The 19002-nt window shown below is 40.4% G+C and overlaps 1 protein-coding gene across 3 annotated transcripts in view; it reads left to right on the top strand.

The window, feature by feature from the left end:
* The window catches only part of cadm1b (cell adhesion molecule 1b), a 161565-nt gene that overhangs the window by 126242 nt on the left and 16321 nt on the right, over nucleotides 1–19002 (top strand). For all 3 annotated transcript variants that reach the window (XM_086261872.1, XM_086261870.1, XM_086261871.1), the window contains 3 exons: nucleotides 6926–7084; nucleotides 9733–9829; nucleotides 10103–10275. In XM_086261872.1, the coding sequence (XP_086117998.1) occupies nucleotides 6926–7084; nucleotides 9733–9829; nucleotides 10103–10275 (429 nt within the window). The remainder of the gene's footprint in view (nucleotides 1–6925; nucleotides 7085–9732; nucleotides 9830–10102; nucleotides 10276–19002) is intronic.

Here is a 19002-nt window from a genome sequence, read left to right as displayed (position 1 = left end):
CAGGATGGTTAGATCAGTGAAATGCCCCTGACATGCTGAGCAGGGCTAATCCATAGTGGCAGTCGATACATAAAGAAAGCCAGAAAGTCACGTCCTCCTGTACCCAAGGAAACACAAATCACTTCTCATTATGGACGTGCTAAACAATTCATTAGCTCCCGCTCAGATTGAGATTCACATGCACACATCTCAGTAGTTTTATAGAATCTCTCTGATCATGTTTGTCTTACGTATCTATGTGGGCGAGACAGTCGTGCCGGTAATAAAGAAATCCTTGGCCTAATTTACACACTCTTTCAAATTGGCCGAATTGCTTCTGCAACCATTTATCATGCTGGCAGGTACGGGACTGATGGGCTGTGGCCTGCGAGAGACTCAGCACACAAAATGCTTGTTAGCATAAATGACATCTGCAGTGTTATTTCAAATGTAGTGGAGCCGAGTGCTCGTCTGCTGAGTACAGGAAGAGATCTGTTCTGTTGGACAGCTGCATTTAATGTTTTAATGCTTTTTTTCCAAATTTACAGGCGATCATGTGACGCCACACGCGGAAAATTTAAGAGGAGCTTTGAAAAGTAGCAGGCTTTGGATTTTATAATGAATTTGAAATATTCCATTTATTGAAAACACACTAAAAACTCAAAAGCTGAACTTTCAAGTTCAACTTTGAAAGATTTTGAATTAATATACAGTTTAAAAAATCATTTTGAAAAATTTGAATATCTTAACTGATAAAATAAAACGTTATTAATTTTTTTGCCCTTGTTTTTAATTTGATGCACTTGAGCTGGTTTATTTTTGACTTTTGGAACTTATATGAGCAAGTATTCCAAAGTCAAGGTTTACCTTTTTTTGGTATGTAATGCTATTCTGTCCCCTTTTGTTACTGAACATCCTGGCATCTAAATAACAAAAAATTACATTCGACAATATTACATCAAAAGAGCTGCTTTTAAAATATTTTAATAAATTCCCAATACAGATCAAATAATCTATTTTTCACTGCTTGTAAGCTCGAGTACATTTCAGTATCACCGTAATGACGTATAGCTACCGTAATGCTTTCTATATATGTCAACACCTGCTTTGTCCTTTGAGCTATCAAAGATCTTTTAACCACTTATCTTGTGGCAAATTGGCACCATTAAATTTCCACCAAATTAACTATTATCTGTTCCTTATTGTGCCCTGTGGTGGCCTCGGAGACCTGCCCAGGGCATACCCTGTCAGCTGGGATCGGCTCCAGACCCTGAATTGGATAAGCAGTTAAGGAAATGGATTGATGGATGTTCTTTATTGTAATGGATGCAGAAACAAGAGTAATTTAAAAACCTGGCAATTCTCAGACAGGTTCTGGAGTAATGAGCAGTGTCTTTCTGTTTCTGATTTCTAAGCAAATTTATGGATGTTTATTTACGGTGACATCTGAGATAATGATATCCTTGGTAACTGTAAGTCACACTGAATCTTAAAATATGTGTTGTGTCTCAGAGTATCAATTTTGACAAATTGTAGCAATTGAACACCGAGGGTTTAAAGCATTTTAATCACTTCTTTGTGCTTTGCGTCACAGGAGCCCCGACTGCTTACTGTACAGGTTAAGTCACTCACAGTGTATTTTCCTTACATCTCCAGGGTCCCCAGCGTAACTCGCCTTATCTTATATCGAGTGAACGGAGCAAGTTAAAAATCTTTATCATTTTCATTTTCTCTGCATTGCTAATCGAAATACCTCTAGCAGTTTACTGTCTAAGCCTCGCCAAAAGAGCTTGATCACTGGTGGCTCTGCAGTGTGTTGGCAGGCAGAAGACCCGGGTTAGAAACTGACTGAAAGAAAATGTCACCCTGAGAAGCGGTTATGCTTGATTGCACTGGGATTGATCAGTGCTCGATGCTCACAAGAGCGTTTGATTTGACATCTCTGCTGCAACTCTCAAATCTCCTCTGCATTCAGATTTGAGTCCTTCCATGACCTGATGCACGGTTGTTTTCCTCATCTGGGTCTTGGATGACACTGGTAATTGACAAGCGTTGGTTGGCCTGTACATCATTAATAACTCTGTATGAGTTGTCAAGATGCGGTGCAGAACTTTGTTTCCCCATGATTTTCTACTGGTTTTCGTTTTAAAAGAATTTAATAAGAAGACTCGAAACAAAGCAGAATTGATCGTAGAAGTCAAATTAAAGACGCTTTTGTTCATGAAAATGCCAAGACAAGGGTAAGTGGTGCTATTTTCCTGACCTTGAAAAGTGTTGCCTGTCCCTTTGGTATTTTGTACTGTCAAATGAAAGACACAACACCATGGGACTTTCAGGCAGACACAGTTACACAAGGCGGATTGGGGCTAATTTGGCAGAAAGTCCTCTTGACATTGCACAGAGACAGCTCTTTTTTTTTTTTAAGGCGGAGAGGTTGTTACATACCACAAAAAAGCAGAAGAAAATAAAATGACATAAAAACCCATTTGTTTTTACTTGAATCATCAGTTACATCAGCCAATAACTGGATTTTCAGTAGTTACTACAAAAAAAGTCACACATATCGTACCTCTTCTATCTATTACATAGGATTCACATCTGCTTCATAAGCTAACTACTGTTGGAGCAAACATCAAGATAGCTCATTACCTTTAGCGTTTCTGACAGAACTAATTGCAAAAGCTGTTTTTAATAATAAATTCAGCGATTAAATCAAGATTCAAGGCAAGGCAACCAAGGCATAAAAAGCAGGTGTCACGAGGGTGTCAGATTCATTTCTGATGTTGGGGTGACAAAAAAAGTTGAACTGCTTATCTTAGAATAAAAAAAATACATAAACACTGCCTTTATCACACAGTGTCAGTCACAGAGTCAAATGGTAATTTTCCCTGACATGTATAATGACACAGCTTCACCTGAAGTGACGTTCAAAAAGCTTAAAATATTTTGATACAACACACAAGATTTCTCAATAAAGCAGTGTGCCATATGATTTAAGAGCTGGGTTTATGTTAGTTAACATAAGTGGCCAATAATGCAAAGATGTAAAACTGCTGTCCTCTCTCCAGGCGCTCATGCTCAATGTGTCTCAGAATAAAGTGGCATTCCTGTAGTCGGCCTGTGGCCGCACATGCCCACCTCTGGGTCAGAGCCCATTTGCTCGATCACATAAAGTGAACAGCATTGGCAGTAGTGTTTTAATATAATTCATTCTATTATTTTCTAAAAATTTCTATAAAATCACATCAATCAATTCATCAAATTATGTCATCACTCTACAAGTTTTTGCTATCCAGCTGATTATTTCCCACAACATGCAATTAGCCTAAAATGATTATAAAAAATTAGATGGGCACCAATTACGGCTTAATTTGATTAGTTCATTATTTTGCCACAATTTCACGTATTTATTGATCACTTAATCTCTTTATAAAGAAAAACTGTACTGTGCGAAGCTTAGTCATTTCTTTATATTTTGCTGCCAGACTTTGTTGTAATTCTTTTAAGTGTCTTTGAACAACAGTTCTCCAGAATTTCTGAAGGCATTTCAGTTTTTCTTTAGGCACTGGCTGCCTGTTCCAGTCATTTTTAGTCCAGTCCAATTTTCAGAGCAATTTTTTTTATTATTTGTTAAGCGGTTTAACGCTGACCTATAAATCATTCAATAAATAATTTAATAAAAAAGCCTCCTAACTCAAGGGATGACGTGTGTTGCATCTGCACATAACAGGCAACTTAGCAAAGAATCAATATTAAATTGTATCTTTAAGTACTTTACTAGCAGCCTGTTACAAAACCGCATCATTTGTTCCCATTTCTTTAGTTCAATCTATGACAAATGCCAAAGATAACACCGTTTGACAGGCATAAAATAGATCTTTGCATTCCCAAAGAACTATTAACTAAAACCACTTTGCAGTTGTTATGCACGTGTGCAGTGTGTCATTAAAACATTGAGGAAACTGGATAAGTGGTGGACAAATAAGTGTCAGTCTTACAGCAGATGGATAGTATCTAAAGGGCATACCCTTAAGAAATGGGACAAATTCCAGCAAAGATCTGAAACACAGCATGAGAGCATCATCTGATCCATCTAATGTTCACTGAAGCCTCATCAGAAATGGTCTCAGTGGAAGGGTGGCTATCAAAACTAAAAGGCTAAGGTATCCCAAATTACACAAGAATTGGACTGAAAATCGGTGGTAACAGTTCATATGGAGTGATGAATTCAAAAATGAAAAGTTTGGTTGAAATCACTGTCAATATGCATGGTGGAGGTCAGGAAAGAGGTACAGTAGTCACTGTCTTACAGCCATCTGGAGGTTTTTAGGCTTTGGAGCTGCATTAAAGCCAGTGGTTAACGGATCTTGTTAAAATTGATGGAATTATGAGCATGGAAAATCAAATTGTAAACCACCATGAAATATCCTCTGGAATGTGTCTGATTGGCAATGACTTCATTTTTCAGCATGACAATGATTCTAAAAACACTGCCAATGCAGTAAAAGCATACCCGGATAGGAAAACACACAGTGGCCTCTCCAGAGCCTGGACCTCAACATCAGTGACGCAGTGTGGGATCATCTTGACAGACATGAGAGCATAAGACAGCCAAAATCCAAAGAAGAGCTTTGAATGTCCTTCAAGAAGTCTGGAGAACTATTCCTAAGGATTACAAATTACAAGAACGCCCGCCTAAGAGAGTTCATGCTGTGCTGTAGAATGAACGTGATCATGCCAAATATTGACTTTCATACTTGTCAGAATTGTGGAAAGTCTGGTTTCTTGCCTTATATGCTGTATTTGCATTTAAGTTTGTGCATTTACCAGTTCTTACAAAATATAAAGAAATAAGGGGTTGGCTAAGGCTTTTACATTGTATTTAAAGAATTCCAACCATATATTTAATTTATGGTGTCAAATCCTGAAACATTTTCATCAAGTTTTCTTTACACTGTGCAATTATGAAACCTGGTAAGACTGTTATTCATCAGTCTTAAATGTTGGTAGCCTGTGAGATCTGTGAGAGCCTGTGTCTGCTACTGGCCAAGTTGATTTTTTCCACCAAGGCACCAGAGTGCCAGAATTTAAAAACAAAATAAAACAAAATCTCACAGTGTGACTGTTGCTACGACCCATGGCCACACACCAACCATTCACAATACGACATGGTGTGACACAGGATACACCAGCCAATTTTGTAAGTGAGTTTTGAATGAAGCTTGAAAACACACACACGCAAACTCTCACACATAGAGACACACTTTTCTTTGGCCAGGACAAGGTTGTCATGTTTTTAAAGCATCTTCTCTCATACTGTATGCACCTTTCTATTTACGATTTGACATGCCTCAAATTGATATTGTACACCCTGTCAGAGATTGCAAACCAACATTTTATTCGACACAAACATAACGTAAACTGCCGTGATTGTTGTTATCGCACGCTCTAAATGCTTCACTGTGATTTTGAGGCAATTAGTGCGACTGGCCGAGAGAAAAATGGCTAATCACCGCATCTCTTCAGTTTACACTCCACTTCACTCAACTCTTTGGCGCGCAGGGCGCTGCTCCTGGCAGGTGTGCTTGGAAATGCCCTCATTGACCTTGTGATTGTATGGTGACAATACAGCTCTTAATTGACTTTTTTTTTTGCTCTTATTTGGAAAGGAACAAGTACCCACTGATCACAGGACTCAACTTTAACTAAAGATGTTTGGGATAAACTCATTTACTGCTGTTGTGGTGCTTTTTCGAGTGAAGTTAAATGGCATAATTAAGCTGGAGTAGGCACCATGCTTTTGGCATCACTGGACCAAAAACCCACTAAAACCCTGCAGCATATTGTAATTCAAGTGGTCTGCAAGGGAATGAGACTCCTGCACCTCCTCTTGGCTCTGATATCAGGTTCTAATCAGATGTCTTTTAAGAGTGAGCATGTCCACATGGACGCTGAGATGTAGTAGTACACATGATTAATCAAAGAACCTTCACCTTTACCCACTGCAGGGCACAAACACATGCTGCAACACTTTTATGCATTTTTGTGCAGGCTAGCAAGATCGCTGTTGTTTAGATGAAACCCTTTTTTTTAATGCAGCCTCTTCACACTGACACTGTATTCCTGCTGTTATTACTGTTATTACTTACTTACCCTTTTCAAATGGTCAGTGCACTTTTTCGACTGCCTGTTTCCTCATTGCAGCTGGCAGTGTGGTCAAATTTAATGCCCACAAGTGCATTGACCACTTACTGCTCCCAGTACTTTAAATTTTATGTAGGCAGGTCTTGGGTTGGTGTGTATATGTTACATGGGGTTAATATCCATCAAGAGGCCGCATATATGTGTATTGGTGATCATCAACTGTGGAACAACAGTGTTTTGCCCTCACTGAGTCCGGCACAGCTCCCCTGTGACAAGGCTGAAATGGAAGTGTGCTGCAGGTCAGTGTGGGGCTGTAATTATTTCCTCACTTCATTAAGTGCGAGTAAACCATCACACTCAGCACTGCAGCTAATGCAATACCCCTGTGGCATTGTAATGCTCTCTAAATGAATGCCCTTCTGACAGCCTAGGGCCTAGTGGGCAGCAGATTACTGCAGGGTTAGCCCCAACAATGCTCAACCCTCGAGCAGCAGAAGCCTTCATTATCAGGCTGGATATGACCCAGCCGCTCCTCGCTGCTCTCGTCAGAATCGAAGGCCTTCGGACTCTTTGAATCCCCTAAAGTCTCGCCTGGGCACCACATCACTGAATCATAAATTAAATGTAAATGTCATCTGAAAGTAGTCCTCTTTGACAGGTAATGCTCTCTTAATAGCTTTGACTATTTGCTCATTAAAGCCAGTGCAGACTGCTGCTGCTGCTGCTGCAGGAGTTCAGATTTGTTTTTGCCCTGTTTCGCCATTAACTTTCTCTTCCTGTCATCCCTGTGATGGTTTTCCAGGTGAAACAACAGTTGAGGAGACGTATGACAGGATGTTTACTGTTACCAGCCGGGTAAGATTTTCTGTCACCAAGGAGGATGATGGAATGCCAGTGGACTGCATCATTGACCACCCAGCTGTAAAGGACCTCCTGGCTCAAAGACACTTGGAAGTACTTTGTGAGTGACCCAAAACTCAGTCTTTTCAAGCCTAGAACTAGACCGAGGCCCCACAGACAGTGTCGGGAACTGTTTCTTTTCTGGGATAGTTGAGGGGTTAACTGCTTATTAGTGAGGCTGGGCCATTGATATCAGATGTCCTTCATTTCACTTCACACCTAAGATGTTTCAGGTGTAACACTTGATTCTGATTGCAAAAAAAGTAAGTAAAAAATACTACATGTAAGAATAAGAGAACCTACACAGCCAGATAAGCAAGAGCACTGACAGGGTTCTTTTAGAGTTACTAGAAGCATATTTATACCTCTACCAGAGTTAGAATCCACCACAGTGTTGGTTATTTTGTCACAGTTGAGCAGTGGGCACAGAATTTGGCTGTATTGATTTTTCAAATCCTTACAACTGTGAGGACAAAATGAACAACCTTGGGCTGTATTGATAATAGACACTTGGGAAAATTCTGAAATACAAGTACAAGCACAAGTCTCCGCATCACCAGGCCAGAGTGAGTCCGCCTAGTCAAAGTTGTAAATTGGGCAGAAACTACTACCTGGGAAACAATGATCTTTTGAACCTGTTCTAAACAGCAAAAATAATTAAAGCATAATAATAATAATTCCTTCAGCCTTCAAAAGATGATGACAAAGTGCATTTTTAGTAACACACACAGGCTAATCTCAGTAAAGGCACCTGTATGAATGGAAAGGGTTAATAAGATAATATAAGTCAATGTGATTATGAGCCTAGTACACTTAATCTGGAGTTCTGTGGGTAATCTTAGCCATAAATGTTTGTGTTGGAGTTTGAAAGTAAACACAGACAGAAGCCACCTGGAAGGGCCGTTATGGTTGACTGCACGGTGAACAACAGCAGTGTAAAAAGAATGTTAACTACTAAGTACACCCTTACAGCTTTCATAGGAAACAGCAGCCAGGTGATGCTAACATGAAGCACTTGATTAACTGATCATTAGCACTTTTGTATGTGGGTGTGTGTTGACTCGACACAGTGCCATAATCTTCAAGTGAGTGGACATTAAAACAACAGCGACATCTCAGACTCTATAGGCCTCAGTTAGCATTTTAGATGTTAAAGTTCATGACTGCTTTTTTTTAAATAAGACTGAGCAAATATGTCTCGTTTGGAAGGGTTGCCAAGAGAAAGCCTCTTCTCGCTAAAAATACGATTCGCAAAGTTGCATCTGAGCAAACCGCAAGGCTTCTGGAATAATCTTGTTTGGACAGACGAGACCAAAGTGGAGATATCTGGCCATAAAGCACAGAATCAGAATCAGAAAGACTTTATTTATCCCCAAGGGGCAATTAAGAGAGCACAGCAAAGCCTTTGGCGAAAACTAGGCTCGGCATATCAGCACAAACAGCTCGTAGCAACTGTCAAGCATGGTGGTGGAGGGTTGATGATTTGGGAGCTTTGCAGCCACTGTCCTTTATACCAAATAATTGTAGAGTCAAAGCTTGGTGAAAATGGGTCATAAAACAGAAATGCTGGGGTGAGACATTAAGAGAGCTATGCTTAAAAAAATGCTCACAAACCTCAATAAACCAAAGCAACTTGGCCAAAATTCTTCCACAACAAAGTGAGAGGCTGATAAAACTTACTTCAACTTGTTGTAGCGAAAGGTGGTTCTACAACGTATTGCATCATAGGGTATATTTAGTTTTGCATAGAGTCCTGTGAAAAACATTCTTTTTCACATGACTGTACATCCTCCTTTTTCCAGATCTCTCCAAAGGAAGTGCAAACTATGCAAAACCCACAAATAAACATGTAATATATAATAAACACTTTCCTTTTACATCTCTGGAAACTTGCAAGACAGAGTGGCAAGAAGTAACAGACTCTTGAACCCAGCATTATAGCTGAGCGTGATCAGGTGTAGATCTTGCGCCATGCTGCGATGTAGATTACACTGCCATATTGCACGACTCCTGCATGAACTGTACGCACACAGGAATAAATAACTTGCAGTTGATACGGTCTTAGAAAGACTTGTAGTATCCTCAGACCTTCATGCCGTAGATGTGTCGCATGTATTTGACTGCTTTATCGTACAGCTGGTGTTTCTTAGAGTGTAATGGTGCCTTGGCCTGAGAGGTACAGCAATCATAAGGGAAAACGTTTCTCCTCAGGTATCAGTGATGTTTATGTGTTCTTTAAATGGTGAATTGATTGAAGAGGTAATGCACACGGCCTTACGCTGTTAAACATCAAAGAAAGGTTAAGGTACCCTTTTGTAGTCTGTGCAGAATTTTAATTTTTTTTCAGAAGATAACTGTTTTGTCTGACCTTTCAAGGAAAAAGAGAAAGCTTGACTGCAACCGCTTGACATTTTGGCAATCTTTGGCTAGCATTGATAAGAGGAGGGGGGGGGGGGAAAGCCATTTTACTATAAGGTACTGCAGGCGGACTGGATGTCTAGTGAGCACATCTATAATCATTTCATACTCTTCTATGTTTCGTTATTGACTGTTTTTCTTTCATTTAGAAGTCTGTTTCTCACTGCGCTTCGCTTTAGAGTCCAATAATCATTTAACACACCCTTTAGCTGCAAGTATGAGAAAGAAAGTCAGCTGGATTATAGCTTACACCACTGAAGCATTGTAAATACTGATCTCTTTAACTTCCAGATAAACCAGAAGTAAAGATCGTGGTGACATATCCTGAAGGTTTAACCAGAGAGGGTGACAATCTGGATTTGACATGTATCGCTGAAGGAAAGCCACAGTGAGTATGGATGCATTTCAGTGCTTGAGACTTCTGTTTCATTTTCTATTTTCCACTGTATATTATTTTCCCCGCCAGTCCAAATACCCTCTTAACCTTTACATTTCAGTGTACCATTTAAATGTTACCAGTTGTTAGCATGCTGTATAAACTACATCATTAGACAGGGCCTGCCAATGGCCCTTCTCAGATTCTCAGATTTGACCTTTATTTCAGATTTCTACGATGGATATACAGAGGCTGAGTGATGTGTGTGGTATTTGTGCTCTCCAGTCCCCATCAGATTAACTGGCTGAGAGTAGATGAGGATGTGCCGCCTCATGCTGTGGTCACCGGCTCTGATCTCTACATCGAGAACCTCAACAAGTCCTACAATGGCACCTACCGCTGTGTGGCGTCCAATGCTGTAGGAGAGGCTTATGTCGACTACATCCTCTATGTACATGGTAGATGTTATACTTTATTCCTTTTTACACTATTATTTTAAATACCTCCATCGATTCTCATCATTCCTATGAAAAGCTTATAGACTTAAAGACCTTCGGCAGCTTTGGTGGTTATGATTTTGTGTTACAGTGATGGCACACTGTGTACATACAAGCAGCCACTTTTCAAGCATAGATGTACGTTAGCCGTTATTTAGAGAAATAGGAAGTTTAAAAGGTGGCGGCAGCTGACAAATCCACAGGGCTTTGAATTCATGTTGAAGATTTTAGCTGTAGCTGTATCATCAATGTATGATGACTCTGAAGTATGTGGAGTACAAAGGGATGGATAAAGTGGCTGTTGGCATTACACTGGGATGTCAAAAACCCAAATAGAGAGATGTGTTATGGTATATTATTATTTTTGAAGCAGCAGCAAATAAATCAGACCCAGTAGAAACCCAGAAGCAGCTATATGTTATATCACATTATACTTACCTCCCCTGAATGTGTGGCCCAAATGTAACTATTCAAATGTGGGGGTTTTTTGTGTTTTGTAGTTCTTCCTCCGTTCTGTGGAATTGCTTATCATTCATTGTCTGGTTTTGCTCACTGATAAAGGACACAGACACTTTTAAGAAGGTACTTGACTAATTTAGCATTGCATTCCTAGAATGTCTGAGTTGTTATCGTTGAGCAATTAGCAAAGATAAAGAAAAGTAGGTCACTTCTTTTAGCCTTGATGTCAATGCCTGTTGACGCCTAGTCTACTAAACACTTATTGATTCATTTCCATTTTTAATTTAATGCAGTTTTTTGTATCTCCTTGTAAGGTTATCGCTTTTTTAAAGTCTGCACCGTGTCTGGAAATAGACGCCACCTTGCTTTGTGCAGAAATATGCTATCAGACTGTGATGCATTTAGAAATGTTATCAGAAATATGCACCTTCCGTTACCACCAGTGGAGACAAGGATTATACAGACATGCACAAACAGTACCATATTCCTAAGAGCACTGCGTAACACTATGCACTATATTGGCTATTACTTCATTTTCTGTGATCAAGATCGGCCGTGGTGCTGTTGACTTACGTCGAAGTGGTTGGAATTTCAATGTGTTCTCCGGCCATCCAGTAAAGGGCAATTGAGGGACCATCTCTCCCAGGACTTGACTTTAAATTTCACAGACAGTTTGCTCCTCTTGGTTAACCTCTCTTCACTGAGGCCTCATTTTCTTCTTAGCTTAACATGCCTGTCAGCCTTTTCACACTAATTGGAGTTTTTGTGTTTTTCTTGTTTTCTTTTAAACACAGTACAATCCTCAACAAAACAACCAAATGGAACACAAAACAAAATCTAAACATAGGGATTTAATGACTAACTCGACTACTTTTGCCGTTGCCAGTAAATTTTACTTGGATGCAATTGCACATAATTCTGAAAACATTTTTTTTCTCCATACAACTGTTTAAAGGCATCAGGCACTTGCACTTGAATCCCCGAGGGGGGAACAGCAGGAGGTAGCTGTTTGAAGTTGCACAAAGCACCGCGGACTTCATCATTTAGAAATCTCGTAACTTGATGTCAGTGAGGTACACACTACTTGGACCTTAATTTCCTATTTTTGGTGGCTGGCAGGGGTGATGTGGATAAGGGGAAAATAAATTTTCAGCAGGTGCAGCCATTGTTGGTGGGTTTAGCTTTCTCTCCTTGGAGTGCTTGCTCCCTGCTGTTTAGAGAAGCATTTTGTATTTCACTCCCAAGTTTCAATTTGTTCCTGCCTGTGTGCCAACAGCATTGTCTGCCAGTGACCATACACAAGACCAGGAATGAGAATCTGTTGTTTAGGCTCTCAGGAAATATAAACAAAAATACATGTTTGCGTTACCTCAAATAGATTTTCTTTCTTTTTACCTAAGACTCATAACCTATTGCCGGTTGCTTGTAAGTCTTTGCTTTAAACAAATGTCAGGGGCTGGAATCAAAATGATTCTTGATGTTCAGATGAGATTGTGGTTTGCTTGTCCCTTTAAACCTGGAGGCTGTTTTCTCTTTCATCCTGTGCAGGGGGGATGTTTCTTTGGGTGGAAAGAAACTTAAAATTCGCAGTTTCGGGCGTGTACTCACTGGCAGGATTTTGTAACACCGAATCTAGTCTGGATGCCAGTCATGGTAAATTATACAGCTTAAACTGTTAAAGTGAAGGAAAAGGCACTAAGTCAATGAGTTACCCTTTAAGCTGTATAAAAAATAAATTTAAAGCTGTATGTTTATCATTATTTTACTGTAATTCCTTGTATGTATATGCTTTATATCCAATCTGTGTGGCAGTAAACATTTTGTTGTGGTCATAGCACTTGTATTCCTTTCACCGATACTGGTATGAGGAGTCACGCGGCATATAGAATAATATCAACTATGTGTTTTTAAAGTGAACCAATCGTCTCTCTCTCCGAATTAAAAACCCAGAAAGAAACAGGACAGCTTGGTTTTAAAACCACCCAAACCATGCTGGGTTGATGCAGTTTGTTAAATTTGGCCTCCAAAATCAACACTCACATTTAAGCCTAACATGCGCAAAGCTGCAGAGTCGAATGAGAAAGGCTCTGTTGTTCAAAATTGGCTTTTTGTGGATTTTGTGCAAGAGCTGATTGCAGGTTTCCTGCTGGTGATATTGTTTTGATTATTACTCAGTCTGCTTGCTTAGGTCATGTTGACAGCCATGAACTGTGTGTCAAAAACCAGCAATGTAACAGTTCTTTTTTTTTTTTTTGTCTAGCTGATGAGCAGATGTTTACGGCAGTTGCTGAAAGATGTGCATTTGTGAAAGTAAATGTGTTTGTAATGGCCTTCATGTCAACACCATTTCACCAATTGTAGGGCCAGCATTGAAAAGGATTTTAATGGAGGGACAAGGTCTTGTGCAGAGGATGCAAAAAGCTGTCAGACTCTAGAGGAATTAAGGAAGAATAAACAGCTACTGTTGGAGCAGGGATGATGGTTTTCTGGGGCTTTGTAAGAGTAACCTGAGACTGAATTTCTACACCTGGAAGCATTACAGAGTTGTGAAATGACTCCCCCGTGATTGCTGAAACTGCATAGGTGCTATTGATGGTTTGAATTTTCTGAAGAATAACCATGTGGGGTGTTAGGAATGTCTTCTAAACTGGGCTTCAAACACAGCAGGATGTCGCTAATCCAAATCTCTGAGGCACAAAGCACTCAGAAAAGCGCTGGTATTCCATTTTATCATTGCTGGAATATTTTCAGTCACATAAAAATGTCTCCCTGCACGCAGTTAATGGAACATACACAGAATTCCTCATCACTGTATGTCTGACATTCAGCAGTTCCATAGGTTGCTCGAGGACTAATGTGTTTATTTCACCAGCTGACACGCGTGACTTTGTCACCATGACGTAGATTTCCTGTAACTCCCATAACTCTGCCGCCCCATGGTTTGTGCTCTGCCAGGCAGATGATGGCATCTGCTTGTTCCCAATGGGCCTATAATGATCACTTCCAAACAAAAGGACAGCATATGCCAGCAAATAGCTCACTCAAGGCAGCGTTATTCAAGCTACCACGGCTAAATTTCTAATTGCTGTGTAAAGATTCCTCGGAATCAAAGATTTATTGTACTCTCTCAGATCAAATCCTCTCCGATTTTGAACAAGTGGCATAAGCATTTTTTGACTCCCCATCACAGATCTTGAAAGTAATATAATATTCTAATAGTTCAGAAGTTTCGACTGAATCGCCTGCGGGCATTTAGGAACTCATGCATGATGCGTGTCTACTGCTGTTAAATTCATGTATCATTTGATTCATTCTGCACCCATAACACTTACGTGAATGACTGAAAGCCACGGGAAGCGAATGTTCTCCGGTCCCGAATAAAAGCTACAGTGTCTGCGTTGTCAGTGTTTGTGCCTTTGGCCATGACTCCTTCAATTAGTAACTTCCTATCCACATATTTTACCAATTTCCATTAAACACCATTTCTCTGGTGTGCAAATGTTGGACGCTCCATGACTTTAGCTCTCCGTAATGAGACACAGGAGATTGGTAAAAGGTGCTCAAACTGCATATAATTATATCTGCGACTCCCACTCCTGTTTTCTGGAGGATTTAATGCCAGAAAAAAATCATGTTGTGGTCCACGTGAGAGTTTGTTGTCCCAGACTAATCATGCTTGCAACAGTAGCTTAATTAATGTGTGTCTCTGCAACATGCATTGCTCTTTGCGTGATAACCTTGTGCCATTTTTTTCCATAGCTTTCCAGCAGCAATACTCAACAGCAATTTCAACTGTCCACCAGTGCACCCCTCTTATCTGGCCAGCTAGCATTAGGCTCATATTTTTCTGTTGTAAAATGCAATTTTCCCTCTCTTATCTGCCAGTTTTGCTTTGTTTTGCTATTTGCGAGCTCCTGCTAAAGCCATCACACGCCTGTTGCAAAAAAAAGTATTTTATTTAACTAAGGGCATTGCAACCAATAGTTTTATTTTAATGAGCTGTTTTGTACTTGATAAATATTTGCTTGCAGAATTATTGATAGAGCTGGGCCTGAATTGTCTATCAGTTTCAGCCTGTTGCCACCCTCTACCAGCACTGGTTCTTCGGGCTCTTCCTATTTCAAAAAGACTAATGACCTTTCACTGCGTGACAGCCGGGACAGGTGTGAGGCCGATGTAAATTCACGTCAAATCAAGCCCCATTGTAGTGCTCGTATTGTATGTGGCCAGTTGAAAGGCTGAAAAAGAGGCTTGTCATGCTGTTCTCCACAAGGGTGTGCCTTCAACAGGCTGTGAATTGTGCCCTCTGGCTGGTGTGTGTTGTTAGGGAGAGCTGGTCAGAGAGAGGCCTTTCTCTCATAGAGGTGACCTGATGCTATAACTCACACATGCTGCCCGTTGGCAGGAAAACAACCCTCACTTTGCCACCATGGTTAAGCTCGCACTTGACTTCCTGACCCAAAAAATCCTCTACAGACAAAAAAAATAAATCAAAGCTTCACAAGCACTGGGAATTTAGGGTTTATCAGGGTTTCGACATAACATGACGGGGCTCGTGGGTCTCCTTGTTCTTATGAAAGGCTGTCGGGAAACTGTGTCCTTGTGAATCACACTGATTTTATGAAACATGCAACACAGTGTGGAATGAGTTTCAACACAACAGCTTGCCGATTTTTTTCGTCGCAATAAGAAAAAAAAGAGAAATCGTTAGATAAATTGATGCAACCTCTTTTACAGGCTTTTTTTCTCTATGTGTGTTTTTATAGAATACCTCTGCAAAACTTTATATAAAGGGCACTTTTAACTAAGAGAAGTAAGCAGAGAAAACAAGAAACAAGTAAAATACATTCCACGCCGTCATGTTGGCAGGCAGGTGTAAGCAGGCATAGATAAACAATTTCTCCTACATTGTTTCACTTTATGGTTAAATTCTCTCATATCAAATTCTTCACTGATACAAATGCTCCCTGAAAATATGGTCTCTCAAAAATACACTCATATTTCAGCCCTCATAATGCTGAGCCCAGAGTCATTCAGCCTGGAAATTGCCCATGGAGAATTCTTGTTCGTCTGGATATTATATGTGCCACATCCTATCCCGGCCTTTGTGAAGACCCTCATCCCTGAATGGCCAATTTCCCTCTTCCAGACACTGACATTTCAGCTATCACACTGCCTTCGGTCACAGGGAAAGAAATCTAGCCCACCCCCCTTTTCAAATACTGTCAGAGCCGAATCTCTTCCTGATACCCGATGCTACACCCTACCACCATCAGCACCACCTCTGCCATACACTCCATCCCCGGCGGCAACATTATGCTGTCCTTGATGTTTTATCATTAGTTTGGGAGTGTGTGGTCCCCCACTGCTGTCTTTTGATGGAGTGCAGACAGTAAAGGCATGGAGACAGCCAGCCAATTTCCCCTGCTGTGACTCTCCCACAGCAAGGGGTCGTGCTGTCTTCCCTCTGCACCAGAGCCTGGCATATATTCCCCTGATGAGGAAGCTTTCAGCCCTCCTTAGTACTATTGCATACCTGAATTGCCCTCCATTCTGTCTTTTTGATTATTTTGTTTGGGGGTTAGTGACAGGCCTAATCAGTACAGTGTGGGGCAGGGGATGCAACTCAGGGCTCTGCTGTGCTGCAGCGGGAGACCACCAAAGTGCTTTAATTTGCAGCCTGACTCAATTATTGAGACTGTGGAAAATAGTAATACCTTTGCATGATTGCCAGGCATTATTATTCATACTTAATTAGAATTTTTTTTTTTTTTTTTTTTTTACAAATAAAGAAATATAATAGCTTGTCATTATGAAATATAATACAACAACCCCTGTATAGTGAAATGTTAATGCCTTTTTTTATTGTATTTTTAGCCATGATAGTGACATGACTGTTTGGGCTCAGCGACTACTTAATGGGGTTTTGGTATTCACCTATTCATGATCCCCAGATGATGTGTGCTAAATACTTTCATTTCTTGGCTTACCTGTAGAAACACTATGAGGTTGTTTTTAGTGAAATGAACGATCATTCTTAACTTGTGAAATGTCTGAAAAAGGACAATGTTTTTAAATACGGTCACTTTATTAGGTACACATTACCAAGTTGGACTCCATTTGTCGTCAGATCTGCTTTAATTCTTCATGACCAGGTTCAACGAGGTGTTGGGAACATTCCTCAGAGATTTTGGTCCATGTAGACACGATGGCGTCACACTTTCGCTGCAGATTTCTGGCCTGCCGCATCCTAAAGGTGCTCCATCAGACTGAGATCTGAAGACTGTGGGGGCAATATGAGTAACGTGAATTATTTGTTGTGTTCAAGAATCCACTTTGAGATGATTTGAGCTCTGTGGCATGTTGCATTATGCTGCTTGAAGCAGCCATAAGAAGATCGGCATAGCCTCAGGTAGGCTGTGGCATTAAATGAGCGGCCCAAAGTGTGCCAAGAAGATACCCCGCTACAATATTACACCACCACCAGCAGCAGCCTGAACTGTTGCTAGAAGGTAGGATGGATTCATGCTTTTGTGTTGTTTATGCCAGATTCTGACCCTACCATCTGCAGGTGGTACAGCAGATATCAAAACTCATCAGACCAGGCAATGTTTTCCAATCTTCTGCTGTCTAGTTTTGATGAGTTTGCCTGAATCTTCGGCTGTCTTTCCTGTTCTTGGCTTAAACGAGTGGCACCCAGTGTGATTTTCTGCTGCTGTAGCCCATCTGCTTCGGGGTTGAGTATTCTGGGATGTTCTTCTGCATATCTTTGTTGTAACAAGGGGTTATTTGAATTACTGTTAGTAGCTTAAAGCCGTGTGACCAGTCTTCTTTGACTTCTGGCATTGACGTCAACAGAACTGCCACTCACTGGTTATTTTCTCTTTTTTGGGCTATTGTCTCTTTACACTAGAGATCCCAGTAGATTAGCATTTTATGAAATACTCAGTCTGGCACCAGCAACCAAAGTCACTTAAGTCACCTTTCTTCCCCTTTTTGATGTTCAGTTTGAACTTGAGCAGGTCACCTTCGCCATATACGCATGCCTAAATACATTGAGGTACTGCCATGTGATTGGCTTGGACCATTTTAAGTTTGTCTGGTTTGAAGTTTGAAATTTACTCTTACTTACTCTTTTGCTTGTTTCATTGGTTCTGCTCAGTTAAGTTTAGGCACAAAAACTTTAGCACTTGTTTAGGAAAAGATAAAGGTTAAAATACATGTTTTCATAAAACTGTTACAAGGCTCAGTTTTCTGGGTTTCCAGGGTGCTGTAGGTGACGACAACTGTGGACATTTTACAAGCAGTTTTTCCACGTGGCAGTTGAAGGCTTATTTTTAAAAGCCAAGTGTATGATTGTGTATTACGATGGTCATCCCCAGCAAGAAAACGCAATGTCGATTCACCAGAGGACGACTCTGGATGACTTGATTCTCAGACTTTTCTATCTCAACAATTACTTGATGGTTTGCCATTTAAATTTAGTTCAGACACTGCACCTCACCCCCCCCCCCCCCCCCCCCCCCCCCCCCCCACGTCTGGACAAACTAATATGACAAACATGGTAAAAATGTTACCTCTGAAACATCAGCATGTTAGCACTGTTGCTTGAGCATGTTAACATGCTGATGTTAGCTTTTACATCACAGCTTTTGCTTGAAGGACAGGTTCACATTTTTCCATGTCTGTATTAAAACACCAGTCAGGTGTCCATACGAACATGAACACATGTTTGTTTGCTCTAATCTTTCGACTCATACTGGTCCGTGCTACTTAGGCATTTCCAGTAAAATAAATTGAGAACAAAAGCAGTCCCGATTTTTGCAAAACAAAGTTTATCTTCTGTGCCCCGGCTTGAATAAGAGGCTATCCTCTAAAGTCAAATTCTTTTAGAACCCAATTTCCTCCTTTTGTTTCCTGGGCAGTGTTTCTCTGTAGAGCTGCAGCAGATGATTAGTTAGACAAAAAGATTTCATAACTTAAAAAATGTGACTTTGAAAGGTGCTTGATTGATTTTGATTTAACTGACATTGGCAAGGCCCTGTAAAAGTTTTGAATTTCTTTCTTTTTCTTTTTGCTTTTTCTTGTGTTTTGCAAAAAAAAAAGTACCAAATCACTTAAATTGATTGGTACTGCTGCATTAGGACCAGTAAGAAGAGGATGAATTAACAGTGCAAACGATGTTTAAATGTTCATACGGGTGCCTGACTTTGTACCTGACTTCTGTTT

This window comes from Aulonocara sp. 'chitande type north' Nkhata Bay, linkage group LG14 (assembly GCF_057382095.1).
Source record: "Aulonocara sp. 'chitande type north' Nkhata Bay isolate Kocher_YH1m ecotype deep benthic linkage group LG14, A_spYH_male_GT1.1, whole genome shotgun sequence".
Classification (NCBI taxonomy): domain Eukaryota; kingdom Metazoa; phylum Chordata; class Actinopteri; order Cichliformes; family Cichlidae; genus Aulonocara; species Aulonocara sp. 'chitande type north' Nkhata Bay.
The sequence above is the reverse complement of the archived record's forward strand: the minus strand, read 5'-3'. Positions and strand labels throughout refer to the sequence as shown.